Source organism: Stegodyphus dumicola, chromosome 5 (genome assembly GCF_044657685.1).
Source record: "Stegodyphus dumicola isolate Sdum_Otavi_A_Nest chromosome 5, ASM4465768v1".
Classification (NCBI taxonomy): domain Eukaryota; kingdom Metazoa; phylum Arthropoda; class Arachnida; order Araneae; family Eresidae; genus Stegodyphus; species Stegodyphus dumicola.
In genome coordinates this window covers 108,738,371-108,758,111 of record NC_140772.1, presented here as the reverse complement: position 1 = coordinate 108,758,111, position 19,741 = coordinate 108,738,371, and the positions used below count along the sequence as shown (strand labels likewise).

The window sequence follows — 19,741 nt, the reverse complement described above, 5'->3', positions numbered from 1 at the left end:
AATGCAAGACAAACTAAACACAAATCTAAACAGTAGCAAAGAAACCAGGTACCAGTCTAAACAATAACAGGAAAAACAATCTAAATACTGAGAAAAAACATTTAAATGCAATCTATTTTGTTTGTTACTCAAAACGTCTCATTTTCAAAGTTCGAAATTATTTATCGTCTAGTAATTACACTATTCATTGTTAATTCTCTATTCCTTAGATCTCTCAAATTATTGTCTAATAATGCTCAAAATGGCAAACTATCAACATTTTCCTGATTATACTAATAACTATTAATTGTCTAACTATTACTAGTTATTTTCAAAGAAAATTAGCTTAATTCAAAAAGTATGATTGTTCACTTAGGTATAATCAAAGCAAAAATGTGCTATGTTTTTATATGGTGTTAGTGATACCCTTCATATTCAGTTAAACTTTGGTTAAATCTTCTGGGTTTCCACCCTTTACCTTAAACTAGTGGTTTATGAATTTAGGTACTTACGTAATATCGCAACCAGGTTGGCGCGATTTGCAAATTTGAGTAAAAAAGTATGAATAGAAAAAAAATGTACATTTATTAATTACAGATAATTTTTAATACAGTTTTTTATATTATTTTGTTTTAAAATATAAAATAGCAATTAAACCCTTCCGGTTTTGAATTTGAATAAGTTGCAGAATTATATTTTCGGCGGAAATTTTTTGGCTATTGCTTTTAGCACTGATTGAAAACCGTCTTCACCATTAACAGCTTGAGCTTGGCGCCATATAAATTCGATAAGGTATGAGTCAAGATGATGACGGGCTGTTCCTCTGTGTTTTTTGTTGCGCCATTTGGCTGAGCCCCACATGCGCTCTACTTGTTGTGTGTGAACGCCCGTGTTGGGATCCACAAAGTTATATTTGTGATTAACAGTTCCATGCAGAAATCCAGCATTTTCGAACTCACTTGTATTGTATCCTTTCCAGCAATCCGAATAAATGATGATGCTTCCTTCCTTTATATTTTCGCAAATTTTTTTCATGAGGGTAACGGCGCTTCTGTTAGGTATAGTAACCAAAAAAGTCTCTTTCTTTTCTCGACAAATTCCGCCGAAAACCCATTGCTGTAAAATACTCATAGTTAAAGTATTTCAGGGCATTCAATCTAACCAATAAGAAAAATAATTTCTTTACAAAAAACTACGTATAACACGTAGGGTTGTCGTAAGGAAGGTCGCCAAATTTGGCGATTTATGCGAATTTTGGCCTGGTTGCATTAATACGTAAGTACCTGAATTTATTTTTAAAGTTAACAGTTACTTTATAAGTTTTATAAATTTATTTCAAAAGTTAACAGTTACTCTTTACTGTCTAATTGTTAAATATTATGAAAGTATTAATTATTTGTTGCTGTTAAATGCTTGAAAGCCATTTAGTGAATTTTTCTGAAAGTGATGAACTATTAATTGTGTACTGATTAAACCAGGGTAACTGATTAACCAAATATTTTCAGTATGCTACACTCTACTGGTTATTTTTTCATGGTGGTCTACTTGCAGTGTTTCTGTCGTAAGGTTAATCAGGCACAGAAAGAAAAACAGCATTTTATTGAAAATGTATAATAATTTTAATTGATAAGAAAACATACAAATCAAATACAAATAAGAGAAACCTTCAGTAACAAATTAGAAACTCATTTAGAGGTGAGCTTGTTGATTCTCTTACAGTTTTTCAAATCACGTAAGATGGCTTGATACACTTATTCTAATTTCTTGCTCCACACTGATTTTTGAATCTTATTTGGTCACTGATTTTCGAATGTTATGACACCTGAAAACCAAGCTTTGTGTAGATAGGATGTTGCAAAAGGACTTTAGAACTTAAAGTTGGAAACTCAATTTTGATTGAAGTCCCAAAACTCTTATTAATTCTGAGCAAATACTTTTTATTTATAGGCTGTTGCAAGAGCATCCAATAAATTCTCTTCATCTTGTGGATGAAAAGGATCTTGGATTAACGTAAATTTCCCTACATTATCTTTTGCAAAGTATTTTGCAAACCAGTCAGTAAAGTAATAAGCTTTGAAAGGTATTCCATGAAAAGGAACAGCACTTCCTATACAGGGTTCGTAGCGATACTTATAAGTGCTTATAAGTCCTTATATTATATTTGAAAATAAAATATAAAAGCCCTTATAGGTGCTTATAAAGCACTTAATTTTTTTTTTTTATTTATTTATTTATTTATTTATTTTAATGAATGCACATTTTTCCCCCGTACCAAAGCCGAAACTAAATAACTTTTCTTCCTTATATGGAACGTCAGATGGTGAATCATACTCCCAGAAATAGCTTTTCGTCCCTTTTTCTGCATTAACATAATCTTTGGTGCGTCCGAGTACAGACAAGTGCACATCGTTTTATTGGTAAACAAATTGCGAAAGCGGTAGAAAATTCTGGTACATTCTGTATTCTTTTGCTCCTACCCAATACTACACGCATTTGAATTTCTATCAAGATTTTAATAATTTACATTCTCATTCCGCCTGGCCAGTTCATATTCGCGTTTATTATGATCGGTATGCTTATATTATGAGCATATGTGTGAATATTTATAATAATATATTTACAGTAATTGCTGAAGTATAGATAAACTTCAAAAATGGTAAGTGTGTTTTAACACAGATTAGTTCTCTAAGGAAATGGCATAAATAAAGTAATCAAATAGTCAAAAAATATTTTTACGCCAATGCATTATACAGTAGGGAAGTTGGGGGTTGTCTTTCTCTGCAAAATCTCAAATATTGAAACCATTACAGTTCGCAGCAAATCAAGCAACGGACCTTTTTTTTTTTGTCACTTTCAAACTTGAATTGAATAGGACTAAAAGTTCTGTGGTTTACCAACCCAAGCGAAGAATGATTCTATTCTGGAAATTTAACGCAGTCTGTTCAAAATTAGAATGAAAAACACCCCCAGATTGCTAAATCTCTTTATTAATCAATATGAGTATGGCAGGGATATCGCGTGGAGCACAATGTGTCCTGCTCAATGATAAATATGACACATGGGCGCATGATGGTTAAAACCGGACAAAGCAAAGGGGCGTTTTCATTTATTTAGTTATTTATTCTCCAAATACCGAGAGCTGTTGATTCCAATTGCATAATATTACGTGTCGAAGAATTAAAGCAGACGTATTGTGCAATATCATTTGCGATAGTTTGCAGAGATAAGAGTTTTACTGTGCTTGCTAAGCAGATTATTTTTCAGTTCCATTGCACCATTTTTTATATGATGACATATCAAAATGTCAAAAGCATTATTTAGCTGAAAAGTCTAAAGAACGGCTACAATCTACCCCCTTTCCTCTTTTATCAGTTACCCTCGACTATTCGGAATTTTCAGATATTCGGCAATTTCCAAGTATGCCGGTTAGTTAAGCTTTTACTGTTAAAAGATGACTGCTTGAAGCAATTTCCCATCTTCCGATTTCAGAAATGTTCCTTTTCTTACTTATTTTTACTGAAATTACTTTGCTTGCAATATCTAAGGGAAAACTGCTATACAATGAAAATTTAGAAAATGTTCAGAATTTTGATTTAAGTTAAATTATTTAAATATTAATATGAGTTGAAAAATAAATTTTATAAATTTTATTTATTTTTAGGTGCCAAGCGAATATAATAAATATGGCTTATTATTATTTATTTTCTCTATTTTAAACTGAAATTTCATCGTTAAGTCTTGTAATATAATTTAGTTCTGCATAGTTTTTCCCCCTCTCATTGTAAACTAGTTCTGTAAATTGAACTGTTATTAAAAATTTAAAAAAAAGAATGTAATTGTTTTTCATGGCTGAGTAATGCTCATTCTCTCTTAATAAATACTGAATTTCTCATATTTTAAATTACAAGTCTAATTTTTCTTTTAAGGTTATGCAGTTGTGTATAATGTAATTAGACAGGTGCTTATTTTTTTTATTAAAATTTGCTTGAAAAGTGCTTATAGGTGCTTATTTTTTTAACTAAAATGTGGCAATGAACCCTGCTATGGAATTTAATTTTATATATTGGTACACTGGAGAAAAACAATCTCGAGCACCATCATCATTCAATTTTTTTTAATCCACAACTGCAGCTTTTTCCTGAGCACTGAAATCTTTTCTAATATGTGCATACATCGCCCTGTAGTGATAGATTCAAGACCTTTAGATTGTCACAAATGCTGCCCTAGAATGCTAGTGTCAGCAGAAAATCTGATTTGCAAAATACTTAGCAATCACATGACCTTGCTGTTGCAGAAATGTTTGGATTTTTTTATGCAGTTCAAATACATAAGATATGATGTTATCATGTGAAATCCATTGTGAACTGCAATAGTATAGCAGAGCTGTGGGTTCAGCTTTTATGTCGTAGCATTGTGTTTTAAAAAGAACTTACTTTCAACTGTCTAGTTTTTATATATTTCTATATGTCTGATGCATTCTAATCCTCAATTGCTTAGTCATAGTAATCGCTTAGTTCTCAGTTGAGTTTTCAATTGAGGACTAAGTGACTTCGATGCAAATGCTTCCCAGTAGATAATGCAGTGGGTTGACACAGCATGCAGTGTTTTCCTGCAAATAAATACCTGCAGTCTTCTATAGTGCCCAGACATTGATCAAGCACCATCAGTATGTACACAGATACACTTTTACCGATTTAGATCATTTTTCCTTATAAACTTACCAAGAATTTTGAACAAATTCCTTTGCATTTTCGATGATGCTCTTTCAGAACAGAAGATTTTCAATTATAATATCATTCAGGAAGCGTACATAATGTATGATTTGCATCTTTATTGCTGTCAGTAACCTCATCTAGCTGCAAACCGAGGTCATTTTCTCTATCAACTTATCATTGAGATTCTCAGCTATACATTGAATTCTTCATCTAATAGTTTTGTTGGATACAGGTACTTTAAAAACGAGTTTTCCCACCATAATATTTACTATATTGAGAGCACCTCTTCTGCAAATGCGTACGGTACTGTACACTTTGCCACTCTGTGAGCTACCTTGTAAGACAGTAGCTGTGCATTACTCAAAACTGACACTTGTTTAGCGAGCACACTGCTTTGTTTTTGTAAATCTTGCAACTTCCTACTGAAAGATAAGTGAGATTTCTCGACCAAGGTTAGGGTGGATGGTCTCAAGATGTCGCTTTAGCTTACTTGGGTGCATACTTAATGCAAAGATTTTTTAAAGAGACAGCACAGCTGTCATCATTGTCTTTCATCATTGTTTACTTCTACTGAAGTAAAACAAAATCAAAGTAACTTTCCTTGTAGTTATGATATTTTTGCCTCATTTTTTTCTCAGCCAACTGTTGAAGCCTTGTCACTCACTTCACTACTAATCCACTTAAACCCTGTTTGTTTGTTTAATAAAAATCTTTTCATTTTGTGAAATATCACTAAGGATTAGTCAATTTATGCAATATTTTATCAAAATCAGACTTTTTTTTTTTTTTTTTTTTTTTCCCAGAGACTTATAAGAATATACTACCTTCCCATCCATTCTTGAGTTTGATACTGACAGTCACAAAAACATACAGAAAAAAGAAACGCCAACATTTGCCACTGCTGAGAAGCCAAATGTAGCAGCAGTCTTGTGACAGGAAGTAATAGGTGCAAAAAATCTGTGAGAATAAATGAAGTACAATCTGCTGCAACAACATAGAATTATTGAAAATTGGAAGAACTAAGTGATAAAATAAATTGGCACTTTAAAAAACAAAATTGAGAGTAAGAATTACTTTAGATTAAAGGAAGAAATTTATAAATATAATTTAAATGGAATTAGATGACCAATTGAAATATAAATATTGAGAAAAAATTGAGGAACTATTAACATATAATTAATAAAATATACTGCTAAACTTTCAGTTCAAGTCTTGTCTGTCCATGAAGAAAGAAAGGGGTGCCCTGGGCCTTACATCACGACACCCCAAGGTGGCGCACACTTTGAGGACCCCTTGAATAAACTGTGATAACTATTAATATGTAATTAATTTTAGGCTATTAACTATTCTTAAACAATTAACTGTTAATTGTGTAACTTTTATAGCCTAATGAGTTTTAAATTTACAAAGTATTAATTGTTTACTGATTGAACTATTAACTGTCTAACTATTGTAGTGAAACCTGTTCCTTTCGACCAAGCACATTTGTGCCTCAGTAGGTAAGACATCAGATTCTGAAAGCAAAGGTCCGGACCCGATTTCGAAATCCGTCAAAAACAAATAACCTAAAAACTGATTTTGTTTAAATTTTCTTCCTATTAATTTATTAGACCAGAAGGGCTATTAATTTCATTTTGGCATTTTGTAATGATTCACTATAAATAGCAAATCACTTTTTAAATTATTGCCACCAAATACAGTACAAAGTCCATAATCTGGACATCCATTATCCGGAGTGATCAATAATCCGGAGTTTAAAGCCTCAAACTTTTTTTCTGCATGCTTTACACATGCGCATGCACTTTGGGAGGATGTGTCTCCAAATATGTAAAAAAAAAACCATGAAGATGAAAGGTGCGAATTTGAATGTTTTCGGGCAAGGCAAACTAAAGGTGAAATTTTCCAGTTATTGGATTTCGTAAAGAAATGTGGAGAAGTGGTAATAAATGAAGATGATATAAGAGAAATTTTTCATTGCGACAACAGTGCCCCAATCATCAATCAATTAACGGATGGCGAAATCTGTAAAGTATGGTTCTAGATCCAGAAAATACCGCTTCCGATAGTAAAGAAAGTAACAGAAAGGTTATTGAAAATGAACAAATTTTGATTGACGTTAATCGGCATTTTTGACACAGCAATTACAGGACTTTGTAACTGAACAAGAAATTATGTCTGTTTACAGAATTAAAGAGAAAGTATTAACACAAAAAAACGAAGAAACTTAAACAACTTACATTGAAAGAAATGTTTAATAAAAAGTAAACAAATAAATATGAATCTCTCTCTCTCTCTCTTCTTTTTTTTTTTTTTTTTAAATTTTGATACCTTTTAGATCATAATTGCTCTTTTTTTCATAGATTACGGTTTCATATTTTAATAGTATAATTTCTGCATGCTATCTTACCAGATTTAAATTGATGATTTATAATCCAGAAAAACCCCTAATCTGGAATCGCCAAAGTCCCGACGAGTCCAGATTACAGACTTTGTACTGTATTAGAGCCCTGAATTTTATATTTAAAGAAATTAAATAATGAAGAATCTCCATAAATGTATGTATGTTTCTCGCATTGGGATAAAACAACGGTACCTAGAACCATCCAAGTTTGAATGACTTCCCTCGAATATGGGCATCTGGAAACCCAAATTTGGAATTTATTTTATCATCTATTTCATATTTTGTAAAGCATTTATGAGTTTTTGATTAAGAAACTAAACGATTTCAAAGCGAGTACCGGCGATACTGTATGAGGGGAGAACGTTTTTATCTCCAGTGCAGGAGACTGTGTTGGAAATTCTAAAGATGAGCTGTTTTAAATATTTTGTGATATTGCTGTTGAATTGAATTGTATGGTTTACACACAAAAAACAAAACATTAAAAAACGCATCTTTAGACATAATTTAAAATCTGAAACCTTTCAATCCCCCCCCTTTATGTTCTATTTATTAGAGAATGAACTCCATTTTCTCGAACCTTCTAAGTCTGTAATATTCCAGCTCATTCATCAAGTATATGTAAGTTGTTACTTGATCAGTTGCAATAATAAAATCTTGAGCTGAGACTTGAGTACTTTCCTATTAATTTGTACTAATCACTTCATCTGTGCGACAATTTGGTGAAAGTGCTGGGTAAATCAATTGCTATGGAAGAGTTACACTGAGGCTTACATATTCAAGGACTTCTTTGAGTCTTGTATCCTACAAGATTCTAATAGAAGATTAAGGAAGGTGGTTGATGGGAAGGAAACCAACCAGAAGGCCTCAGCAAGAGCTAGCTCTGCTCTGAGTAACATCATACCAAATCTGACTTACCAACTACCCAGAAGCCCCTGTATATTCACTGGGGACAACCAATAAAATACCTACAGGTGGCTCAAAGACTTTAATTCAGTCACTACCTATAACCACTGGAAGATCAAATGTGATTTGTGAACAGCATTTTTTACCTCGCCCATAACCAGTCATTGAGCTGTAGTTCAATAATAATGAAGACACTTTCATTGGTTGAATTGTTTTCAGAAACACTCTGAAAAACAAATTTTGTTGTATAGCTGCTATAAAGCATCAAGCTGAAAGACAACTACTTACATGTGCACACCAATTTGATGAGATATCTGAAGCTTACCTTCAAGATGGACTTGCTCTTTGCCGAACGACTAACCTCTTGATGCCTGAAGACGAGAAGGTGGCCCATCTCATGAAGGGCATTGCCAAGAACTTGGTCCTGTTGTCTCAGCAGTATTGATGACTTAAGGTCTATGATGAATGGCATCATCAGGGAAAAGCTACAGAAGGTCCTGCTACAAGTTCAGTGGACAAGGCCGACAAACCGAATGAGCCACCAAATGACATCGCATGTGTGGTTTGGGAGGAAGTTGTAGAGGCTCACATATGTAGGAAGCAATACTACTCTGTAACGCTGTAGCCAAGACATGAAGGCAGCAAGAGTGCCACTCCACAACATAGGACAGACATGTGGAGGACAAATAATAATGCTCCTCTCTGCTACCATTACTAACCAAATAGCCTATTTACAGTTAATTGTGTAACTATTAGGAATTAACTGTTGTTTTCATCGGCAAAGAGTAAGTGTACAAAATCTGAACTCGATGGCTTATCAGGAAGTAGGTCAAGAATTCTAACCAAAGTGAAACATTCTAAATTAACTAAATAAAAGCTTAAAAAAGATAAGCATGATAATGTTTTTCGGATAGAAGGTGGGTGACCCAAATTGAAAAAAGGAACAGGAAGAGATGAAAGCAAGTGGCTTTTTACACATTAGAATATTATTTTACATATATGTAAGTATTTATTTATTTCCTTCTTTGTATTTTTCCAGAAAGTGGCTTCTGTACAGATGCCAGCACTGCCGGTGACACTCCTGAAAATGAACACCTCCATCATAAGAGGGCTGAAAGGAGTGACAGCCTATTGTCAAGTGATTCTTTATCGACTAATGTATCCCCCACCGAAGCTCCTTATATTATTAAATACGAGCAGTCATTAGAAGAGGTATGTTTGAAATTTTAATATAATTGTATTTTTTTAGGCTGTTTAGAATTGGAATTTTGTTTTCATGTAAACGTGGTTAACATGGTCAGTCTTCTGACACAACATCTTCTAAATTTCTTTTTTGGGGGCTATGTTATAGACATTACCTACAAAACAATGGTTCCTGATGTTTTGAGCTTGTGACAAGACATCACAGATGCCATTTGGAGAATGAAATCAGAAATGTTGAATTACGTGCTGTGTGGAACTAAATCTTTGCTCTATATTGAGTATATTAGTATTATGCATTATAAGTATATTATTAGTTATAATGGTACTTCATTATTATACCGGATCTCCAAAATTTAATCCCTATTCAACACGTAGTGAGGTATAAGAGCACATGGGTAAGATTTTGGTGAGATACCTTGGCTGATTAGTGATTCAACATCTATAGTAAGGAAGTACCGTTATATTAATGTTGTTATTAGTATATTATTGTATGTATTATTAGGGTATTATTATCAGTAGTATTAGTGTTATTATACTAGGCATTTTCCCCAAAGGCATGAAAGAAATTCCAAACCAATATAAAATTTCCCTAAATATGTAAAAATGAACCAAAAATCATCAAACCAATAGAAATACAGAGAAAGAAAATACAAAAATAAAAACGTACAGCCAGAGGAAGGCAATTAATATCCGATTCATTTTTATCAAGATGATTTAGACCAGATGTAATTAAATTCCTCTTCATACACAATAAAATTTATATGCTTTTAAAAGCTTTATGACACATTTACTAGATAATGCTTTATAAGAAAGATATACTGTATTTGACAGCATATAAGACGCACTTTTTTTCCTAAATTTGGTCTCAAAAAAGTTACCTGCATCTTATGCGTGAAGGACGCAGGTTAAGTTTCAATACTGAATGCTATTTTTAGCCTGGATAAAGATCTAGACACACATAACGTTTTCTACATCTGCCATAGTTATTTTTCGCATGCATGAAATATCTGTCACCAAAAAGTGCCAAAGCTCGAAGCTGGTGTCGAAGTTCAAACAAGTTCGATGATCACATTATGTCTATGGAGCCTTTCCTTCTTTACATAGACTTTCTTTGACTCAGCCGACACATGTTCGGTATTGGTGCTACTGTGTATAAACGTGTTGGTAGCGGTGCTTAAAACTATCTGTTTAAAAAAAAAAAAAATACCCTGTAAAATATGACTACAGGAAACAAGAGATTAAGCTATACAATTCAGTATAAACTAGGAGTGTTAAATTACGTCAAAGTTCATGGAAACAGAGCAGCAGCAAGGCATTTCTGAATTACCGAAAAATTGATATGTACTTGGCGACTGCAGGAAGGTCAACTGAAGACTGCTAAAAAACAAAAACATAACCTTCGATGCCCAGCTCCATCGTGGCCTGAACTTGAAAATGCCGTAAAAATGTGGGTGGATAGATAAGAGGAAATCTGGGATAAGTGTTTCAACCAAAATGATAATCAATGAGACCAAAGGATTTGCAGAAAAACATGGGAATCAGAACTTTTCAGGGTCTGAGGGCTGGTGCTACAGGTTCATGAAAAGACAAGGCTTATCAATGCGCACAAAAACAACCATTGCACAGAAAATGCCAGCAGATTATGAAGAAACAATCCTAACATTTCATAGGTTTGTTATAAATGCACGCAAGAAAACTTCTTTTGAGCTTGGTCAAATAGGAAATATGGATGAAATTCCACTCACATTTGATGTACCATACATCAAGACTGTGAGTATTAAAGGGTGTAAATCAATAACCATAAAAACCACAGGTCATGAAAAAAAACCTGATATACGGTAGTTCTAACATGTGGTGATGGCACAAAACTACCGCCATTTTTCATATTCAAAAGGAAAACTCATCCGAAAGAAAAACTTCTAACGGGTGTAATTGTTCATGTTCATCTGAAAGGCTGGATGGACGAAGCTGGAATGAAATTGTGATTATAGAACGTATGACCTGGTGGTCTCTTAAGAAAACCCTCTGTTTTGGTTTTGGATCAGTTTAGCGCCCATAGAACTGAAACCATAAAGAATAAAGCGAGAGAATTAAAAACCCAGATAGCTGTCATTCCTGGTGGACTGACTAGCTAATTGCAGCCTTTTGATGTATCGGTGAATAAATCATTTAAGGAAAAGTGCGAGAACGATGGAACAAGTGGATAGGAGAGCCACATCACGCTCTCACACCCTGAGATAGAATGAAGTGGCCCTCTATTTCACAAGTGTGCGAGTGGGTAAAAAGATCTTGGGAAGACGTAAAGGCTGAAGTAATTGTTAAGTCCTTTAAGAAGTGCGGAATCAGTAATGCTCTTGACGGAACTGAAGATGACGCATTATTCGAAGAAGGTGATGCTGGCGATGACGGAAACAGTAGTGATGACGATATTCTCGTTTTCGATTATGATGATAGTGAAAAGGATTTTTATGGTTTTGAAAGTGATTAAAGTCTAATTTCATGATAGGCAACGTTTCCTTGAATCTGTGTTTTTTGTTCTTTCTGCTTTATTTTGTATTATGTTTGATTGCTTGCCGTTCATTCATTTATTCATTATTGAAATTTACATAAGTTCAAAATAGCTTGCCGTTTGTTAATTTTCCTTAATAAAAATATGTTTGGTAATTGCATTCAATGATTGTTTATTTGGCTTTTACGAAACATGAGAACTAAAAGAACCAAAACTAAACCAGATTAAGTTATTGTGGACTATTGAAACTTTTTTCCCTTGTGTGTGGCCTTCTAAATAAGGGTGTGTCTTATATGCCGTCAAATATGGTAACACTTTAAAAAGATTTTTGACATACACAAGACACTTTTATTTGATTAGTACACTTTTATAAGATGCACATTAAAAGATATTATACTTTATTAGAAAACATTTGTATAAATAAGATTTATAACTCATGTGACGCTTTTATGACATTAATGCATTTTGATGTATTTTTAAAATTTGAACAATCAACTTTCAACAGATCATCTAGCAATGCTTATACTTCCTATATTATGTATAATTAATTTACATTCTCTCTCTTATAGATGAAAACAATTCCCATATAATATGACACCATCTGCTTTCCCTTTTGTTTGTTCATGCAACCACTGTTTGTAATTTTACAATAAACAAACTTTTCATTTTAGAATTTACTCAATTAATACAATCTGAAATCTACTGTATCATAAATCGAGCCTGCTTGTTGAAGTTAATAAATTTATGTTGAAATTCAAATATTAGTTAAACATTTGCCAAAGCTGTGTGCTTATGTAATCCTTTTTATTATTATTTCAGAGTCTTACGACTTCCATGTGACCTGTTTCCTGACTTATTTATTTTGGACTTGTGATTTGCCATTCTATCAAATGTTTTATAGAATACTGTGGTGGTCCTTCTGGAGCAAGATTTGTGCCATACAGAAAAAATGATGAGCTTTGTTGTGCTCTGGACTTTATGACTTAGCACGAGCATGACCCTACGAGCACGGGTTTATAGAATTTAAAAACTTAATTTATTAAGTTGATATATATTGCACTATAGTATCGAAGTAATAAATATTGTGCCATTTTTTGGCTGTATATTTAATTCACTGTGTATAATACTACCTCCCCAGTGTATTTCAAGAGTTCTATTAAGGAAATTCCTTTTGTGAACAGTTGTTCACTCACTGACCTCTGTGTCCTATTTGTTAAAATCATTCAATCAAAATTTGTTTACATAAAATAACCTGATTTAGTTTTGTAGCATATTTTATAACAATATTACTCACTAACCTCTGTGTCCTGTCTGTTAAAATCATTCTGTCAAAATTTGTTTACATAAACCTGATTGTTTTGTAACATGTTTTACAAGAATACTACTCATTAACCTCTGTGTGATGTCTATTAAAATCATTAAATCAAATATCATTTATATGAAATAATTCGATTCAGTTTTGTAACATATTTTACAACAGACTCGCTTATCTCTGTCTTTTATTTGTTAAAATCATTCAGCCAAAATTTATTCAGTCATTCAATCAAAATCTGAGTAACCTGATTCTGTTCTGTAACATGTTTGATTGAGAGTTTTTCTCCTGGTGGTGTAACATGTAAGTAACTGTTCTGAACTTTTATATATCTGTCACTCATACCGTGAAGTTATTTTTCAGAACGTGTATTTTTTTTATGATTCGAGTGGCATCCTTTTGGATAGAACAAAAAATATAAGCAAGCAAATATTTAATGATTGAGTAAATAATTATTGTTTAATTTATTCAAGATGTAAAAATTTTCTTCTTTTGTCTGCTTTTATATTTTGCAAAGCACAAAGAAATTTTCCAAGTGCAATTTTTTTAAAATATCGTATGATAAAGGTGCAATAAAAAGATTACTCTTTTGACAATCCATTAAAGTTCAAGTGCTTATATTTAAAAATATCCTTTGGAGCCACTAATTTGTAAATAGAATAATTTGTACATAAGATGTGCTTTCTATTCACCATGCTCCCTCGAATGTTGTGGTCTTTTTTAACTAGTGCCATTTGGTGTTCTATAATCAATTATAATAATTAAGGAGCACATATAAAGTTGTTTTATGCAGCTAATTGTAAATTTATTTCTGTAATAAATTGCAGAATTAAAGTATTTGATTATTTGAAAAATATTTGTGTTATTTAATTAAATCTTTTTATATAATTCTGTTTTTCTCAAACTACACTTAATGCATAATTCTGAGTTTTTTATACATAAAAATAAAAGTACATAGAAACAAGCCTACGAGGGCTATCCAGAAAGTAGATTACATTTTGGAATAAAAAAATAAACAAAGTATAGGAAACAAATTTTATTATATACAGATGAAAGCCACACTCAAATACTACTTTTCTACATAGTCACCATACAAATTAAGGCATTTATCGTAGCGATGTACGAGCTTGGAAATTCCTTCGTCGAAAAATTCGGCCGCCTGCGCCTTCAACCACTTCGTTACCTCTTCTTGCCTTCCATCTTGCACAAAACTTGTGGTAACCAAACTTTTCGCTGATGATTTCGCGCAACAAACTTCGCGAAATTTGTGGAAAACTCAAAGAAAGTTCCGTTATTGTGAAATTTCGATTTTCACGGACTTTAGCATCGACTTTTTCGAGAAGTTCGGCGGTCACTATGCTGGGTCTCCCACTTCGATCTTCGTCGTGAACATTGGTTCGGCCATTTTGAAATCTTATGACCCACTGACGCACTCCACCTTCAGTGATAATGTTGTCCCCATACACTTCACGAAGCTGCCGATAGATTTCTATCGGTTTACAGTTTTTTGCAGTCAGAAACCTTATTACTGAGCGCACCTCGCAGCTCGCGGGATTTTCAATTAACGCAGACATTTCAAACCGTCAAGTATCTGAACGGAGCACAGCACGAACCTCTCACTAGCACGGCTAGATGCAGACTGAGCTGCGCAACGCTCTGACCCCAAGATGGCCGCGCTAGCCCCGCCCCTAGCGGACACAGACGGAAACGTAATCTACTTCCTGGATGGCCCTCGTACATGCAAACATTGAATAGTTAATAGTTTAAATTAATTATGATGGTGAAAAGCAGCATGTTGCATTAAAAATATGATAAAGCTAGGGCAATGTATAGTAAACTGTGAGCGAAATTTTGAACACTCTTAGAGAATGCAAATGAAGAATTTAGCAAAAACATTAAAAACTATAAGAAAAACAAAAGAGAAAAATGCAGAAAACAAAAAAGTTATCAAAATATTACAAGCAAAAATGTACCTAAAAAAAAAAAAAAAAGCAAATACATACACGTATACAAACAAAAGTACATAGAAAGAAGCAACATGCATACAACATATATGCAAACACATACATACATACTAAGTACATAAAAACAAGAATGCAAACATGCATGCAAGCAAAAGTACCTAGAAACAAGAATGTATACAAATACAGTTAATAGTTTAAAATAGTTCTAGTGATGAAAGGAAGCATGTTTCATTAAAAATGTGGAGACAGGTCAGTGTCTAGTAAAACCATGAAGAAAATTTAAAGCAATCTTAGGGAATGAGAACGAAGACTTCAGCAAGATTACAAATTATAGGAAACCTAAAAGAGGAAAGTAGAAAATGAAAAAAGTTGTCACATGTTGCAAGTAAAAGTAATTAGAAACAAATATATATGCACATATACATACATAAAAACACACATACAAACAAGCAGATACACATCTATATATCTTTATATATATAAGCGGCTAAAGTGTTTGTTGCCGATAGTTTATTGTTGGCACTTGGAAAAGGAGCGCTCAAATTAACATTTCTGCAGTTTTTAATTAATATCTCGGCTGATTAAAGTCGTATGAAGATGAGAATGGTATTGATGGATTCGGAGCATTTTTTGAAATTCGAGGATATGCGTCTTGAATTTCAACTTGGCGCCATTCCGTAGATATTCAAGAAAAAACAATTTGCCACTTAGCCAAATCCCTCTAATAAGGAAAACCCACATAGGAAAGTGGAAAACGTAGGAGAAAATTAGTTTTTAATTAAAGTCCCACGAAGACGCGAATGGTCAAAATGGCGTGCCACAGACCTCCAGAAACCAACGTTGTGTTCGCTAAGCTCGGGAGCCAGCCGTTTCGAAGGAAATGATGTTACTTCACCCCATATATATATGCGTCTCAAGTTAAATGACCACATTTTTCACTGAGAAAAAGCGGGACAAAGCAAGAATTATAATTTAGTTATGAAAGCAGACCAATAATTCAAAAAAGTATATTTTATTATATACATTCATGTATTTGTCTATTAAATATACAAAAATATATTTATTATTAATTCTTTGTAAATATAAAATATTTGTAAAAAACAATAATTTGAACATTATAAATTTTAATTAATTTACATTTTTTAAAATTATTATTAATTAAAAAATTTTAAAAATTAAGATTTTCTTTCACGATCATATTTTTGAGCCGAGTGAATACTTTGCAATATGTTCGGATCGTTTAGTAAAATGTCATGAAATTTCTCACATGAATTGGTCAAATCAATTAATATAGATTTTAAAGTTTTAAGTTCAACTGCATTTTTTCAGCTGTCCATATTTTAATGGTACTAAAAAAAACTTTCTGTTGTTCCATTTGTTCCTGAAAGAGAGAGTGTGTATTCTATAGTTTACAAAATATTTTGATAAGGAACATTATTCTGTTTAAAATGAAGGAATAACTCCGTCCATTTTTTGTCCGTTTGCACATTTGCAGACAACCAATATTTAATGTAGTCATTAGTAACGTATTTTCTTACCAATGACACCTCAACAAAAAGATCATTTTCGCAAATATTACTTTTTGGAAAATGGTTACTAATATATTCAAAAGATTTTTCCACATATTCCCATAAAATCTCCTTTTTTTAATGTCACCCAGTGAAAATTTTGAATATCCTTGAAATGAACTGTCCATTCTTCAAGATATTTTAAGCAGTTATAAAAATTTCTGGCTTCTTTCAGAAAATCCAGTCGTTTAATGGCACCTTTTTCTTCCAACCTAGTGATGTCCTTTCGAATAACTAAAGGAATGTAATCGTTATCAATACTTTTTCGCAATTTTGTTTTTAAATTATTGATTTCATTTGACGCTTCCATAATTGAAATTTTGTCCCCTTTAAAAATTTTCACAGCATTATGAAATAATACAGCTTGGTTGTGGATGAACTGAAGCCAAATTTGTGTAATGTCACTTTAAAAAAAAACAGCTGCAATATTCTTGGACATTTATCTTGTGATAAAAAGTATGATTTTAATAGTTGGTATATTTTAAAAATATTTTTTACTGCTGTTAAAAGAGCTAACCGTGTTCACAAAATTCCTTCAAACTTTCAACACGCACAGAACATATGTTACTGTGAAAGACCGAAATTGGAGAATGTCGACTTTCACCAAAGAATGTCAACATTCACCAAATACGTCGGTGAAAGATCGAATATTGCATTACATTGTACATTCGGACCGTCACCGGTGTATGTCGACAATCGCAGATATGCTCTAGTGTACGTCAAAAAGAGAGGAGTATATGTACATGCTTGTCATTGCAAAAGGAAGTGTTCCACAAATAAATGTAGTTTTAAAAGCAAGGGCCTCTTGTGCAATTCAAAGTGTCATAATAGTTTAAGTTGTAGTAATAAATAAGATTTGAATCACATAATTTAGGAAGTTTTTAACTTCTATTATTCTTCTTTCTCACTTTGAATGTACTGTGTGTTTTAAGTTTTTATTTTAAGTCTCAAGTTCATTTTTTCGTGATTGAATTACGGAGAAGAATATATAATATTCTTATATGTTCAACATTCACCATTAGTACATGGTGAATGTCTACATTTATCGGTGTAAGTCAGAAATAAGAGGATTTGGAAAATATTTCGGACATACACCAAGCGACTGTGTGTATGTTGACATTCACCAATGAAAGTCCGCGTTTTCTAGATTTCAGTGTTTCACCGTAACATATTGTTGCATGCGTATGGGTTCGTTATGAAATGAATGCATAAGTCCGATGAAAAATGAACAAAAATTATTATTATCACAACAAAAATCCTTAAATTTTCGTAAATTATCATGCAGTATTACAATATCTCACAGATCAGTCAACAAGAGCAGTTTTCTAAACAACAAGTAACTAACTACAAAGTAAACTAATAAGTAGTAGTAACTAACTACAAACTGAGAGGTTTTCCTCCTTTTATAAGATTTTTAAATCGCGTGCGAGAATTTTCTGGTACTTTCTCGAAATCAAAAAGACATTTATTTATTTAATGTTAAATGTCCAGGTATATCGGACAGGCTTCGTAAGAAAGACCTTTCAAAACAGTCTCCATGAGGCGTTCGAATGTTGCCGGCGCATTACACAGTCCAAACGGCATCACCTTGAATTCCCAAAGCCCTTGACCCGTAGTAAATGCTGTCTTTTCACGGTCTTCAGGGTGTATTTCTACCTGCCAATACCCAGTCTTTAACTCAAGCGTTGAGAACCACTTGCTTCCAGAAAGAGTGTCTAGAATGTCATCGATTCTAGGAAGAGGGTAACTGTCTTTCTTCGTAACCTCATTCAACCGGCGATAGTCAACGCAAAATCTTGTTGAACCGTCTTTCTTTCTCACTAGGACGATGGGAGATGCCCATGGACTTACTGAAGGCTCGATGACATCGCCTTCTTCCATATCTTTTAACAGTGTTCGCGCATTCCTCTCTTTATCGTTTAATTGCGCATTCTGCAATAACTCCGATGTAATGCTCTCTGAGGACACGGATTCTTGGATGTTACTCTTTCTTTCAACGGTGGTTATTGGAGTACATGTTGCAACCACTTCACCTTTCTTAATAACTCTCGCCTTCTCAGTTACATTGGCGACTCTCACCGAAATAACAGTTCTGGATAGGTCGACGAGTGTTGGGCTTCTAGTACTAATTTCGGGCTATTACAGTTATTGGGATATTCTATGATGGCGTTGCGGAAATTTCTATTTTCGGCTATGGATCCAGGAAGTAAAAACTCGGTTCTTTCGGGTATTGTGATATCGTCTTGAGCTATAATTTCGTGGATAGATTTCACTCCATCATTAGTTCCGAATAGGGCTATGTCTCAGATGTGGAATGCAATTCGTTATTTTTAAAGTCCAAGGGAAAATTGTATTTCCTTAGAAAGTCCAATCCGAGTATGCAAGAATCAGTGATTTCTGCTACATAGGCCGTGTGATGGTAAGCGGCACTTCAAAACGTGATGTTAACGTTCACTTTTCCGTCAATGTCAATCTTCTCACCGGACACAGTCTGGAGGGTAACGCAGGGCGGCGTCCAGATAAGTTTGCTTCCCAGTTGTGGAGCCAAATCTTTTCGGATGATGGTAACGTTGGCTCCTGTATCTATCGTCATATTGCAGGGAACTCCATTAATATGTCCTATTACGAAAAGTCCATTACTACCGCCTCTCACTGCAGAAATTTGAAGCGCTTTAAACTGGGGCTTTTCATTATCTGGCAACCTCCGCCCCGCGAGATGGCCACTAATTAGTTTCCCTGCTGCTTGCTAGGAACGGTCTTAACATTCGTGCCCTGGGGTGTTCTGCAGTTCCGCCGTATGTGTCCTTCAGCTCCACAGTTGCAACATTTTAAGGTCGGTTTCTTTTCACTGATATTTCTTCTTAAGTCATTGAATTGTCTGGTTATATCGTCTGATACATTAATTTACAAAAATAATAATGTAAGATTTCAGTGCTGATGCATTTGTGTGTAACAAGTTAAAAAAAATGAAAGGAAATGTATTAATAAGAGAATTCGCCTTAGTAATTCAACTAAGTATGATAAAGTGCACAAAAAAAGAAAAAAAAAGAAATCCTTCAATTAGCTCCTTAAAATGATGTTTATTTTAACTCGATGTAACTAGATATACTAATGTAAATATATTGTTTGTATGAAGTACAATGTACAATGAAAGTTTGTATGTATGTTCGAAGTAATTATGTTATTT

General features: G+C 33.4%; 1 protein-coding gene across 1 annotated transcript in view; it reads left to right on the top strand.

The window, feature by feature from the left end:
* The window catches only part of LOC118197425 (puratrophin-1-like), a gene marked incomplete at its 5' end in the record, with an annotated part of 530,248 nt that extends 516,372 nt beyond the window's left edge, over nt 1-13,876 (top strand). The window contains 2 exons of the mRNA XM_085817830.1: nt 9,038-9,210; nt 12,530-13,876. Coding sequence (XP_085673956.1) covers nt 9,038-9,210; nt 12,530-12,550 — 194 coding nt within the window. The remainder of the gene's footprint in view (nt 1-9,037; nt 9,211-12,529) is intronic.
* Between the last annotated feature and the right edge of the window lie 5,865 nt (nt 13,877-19,741).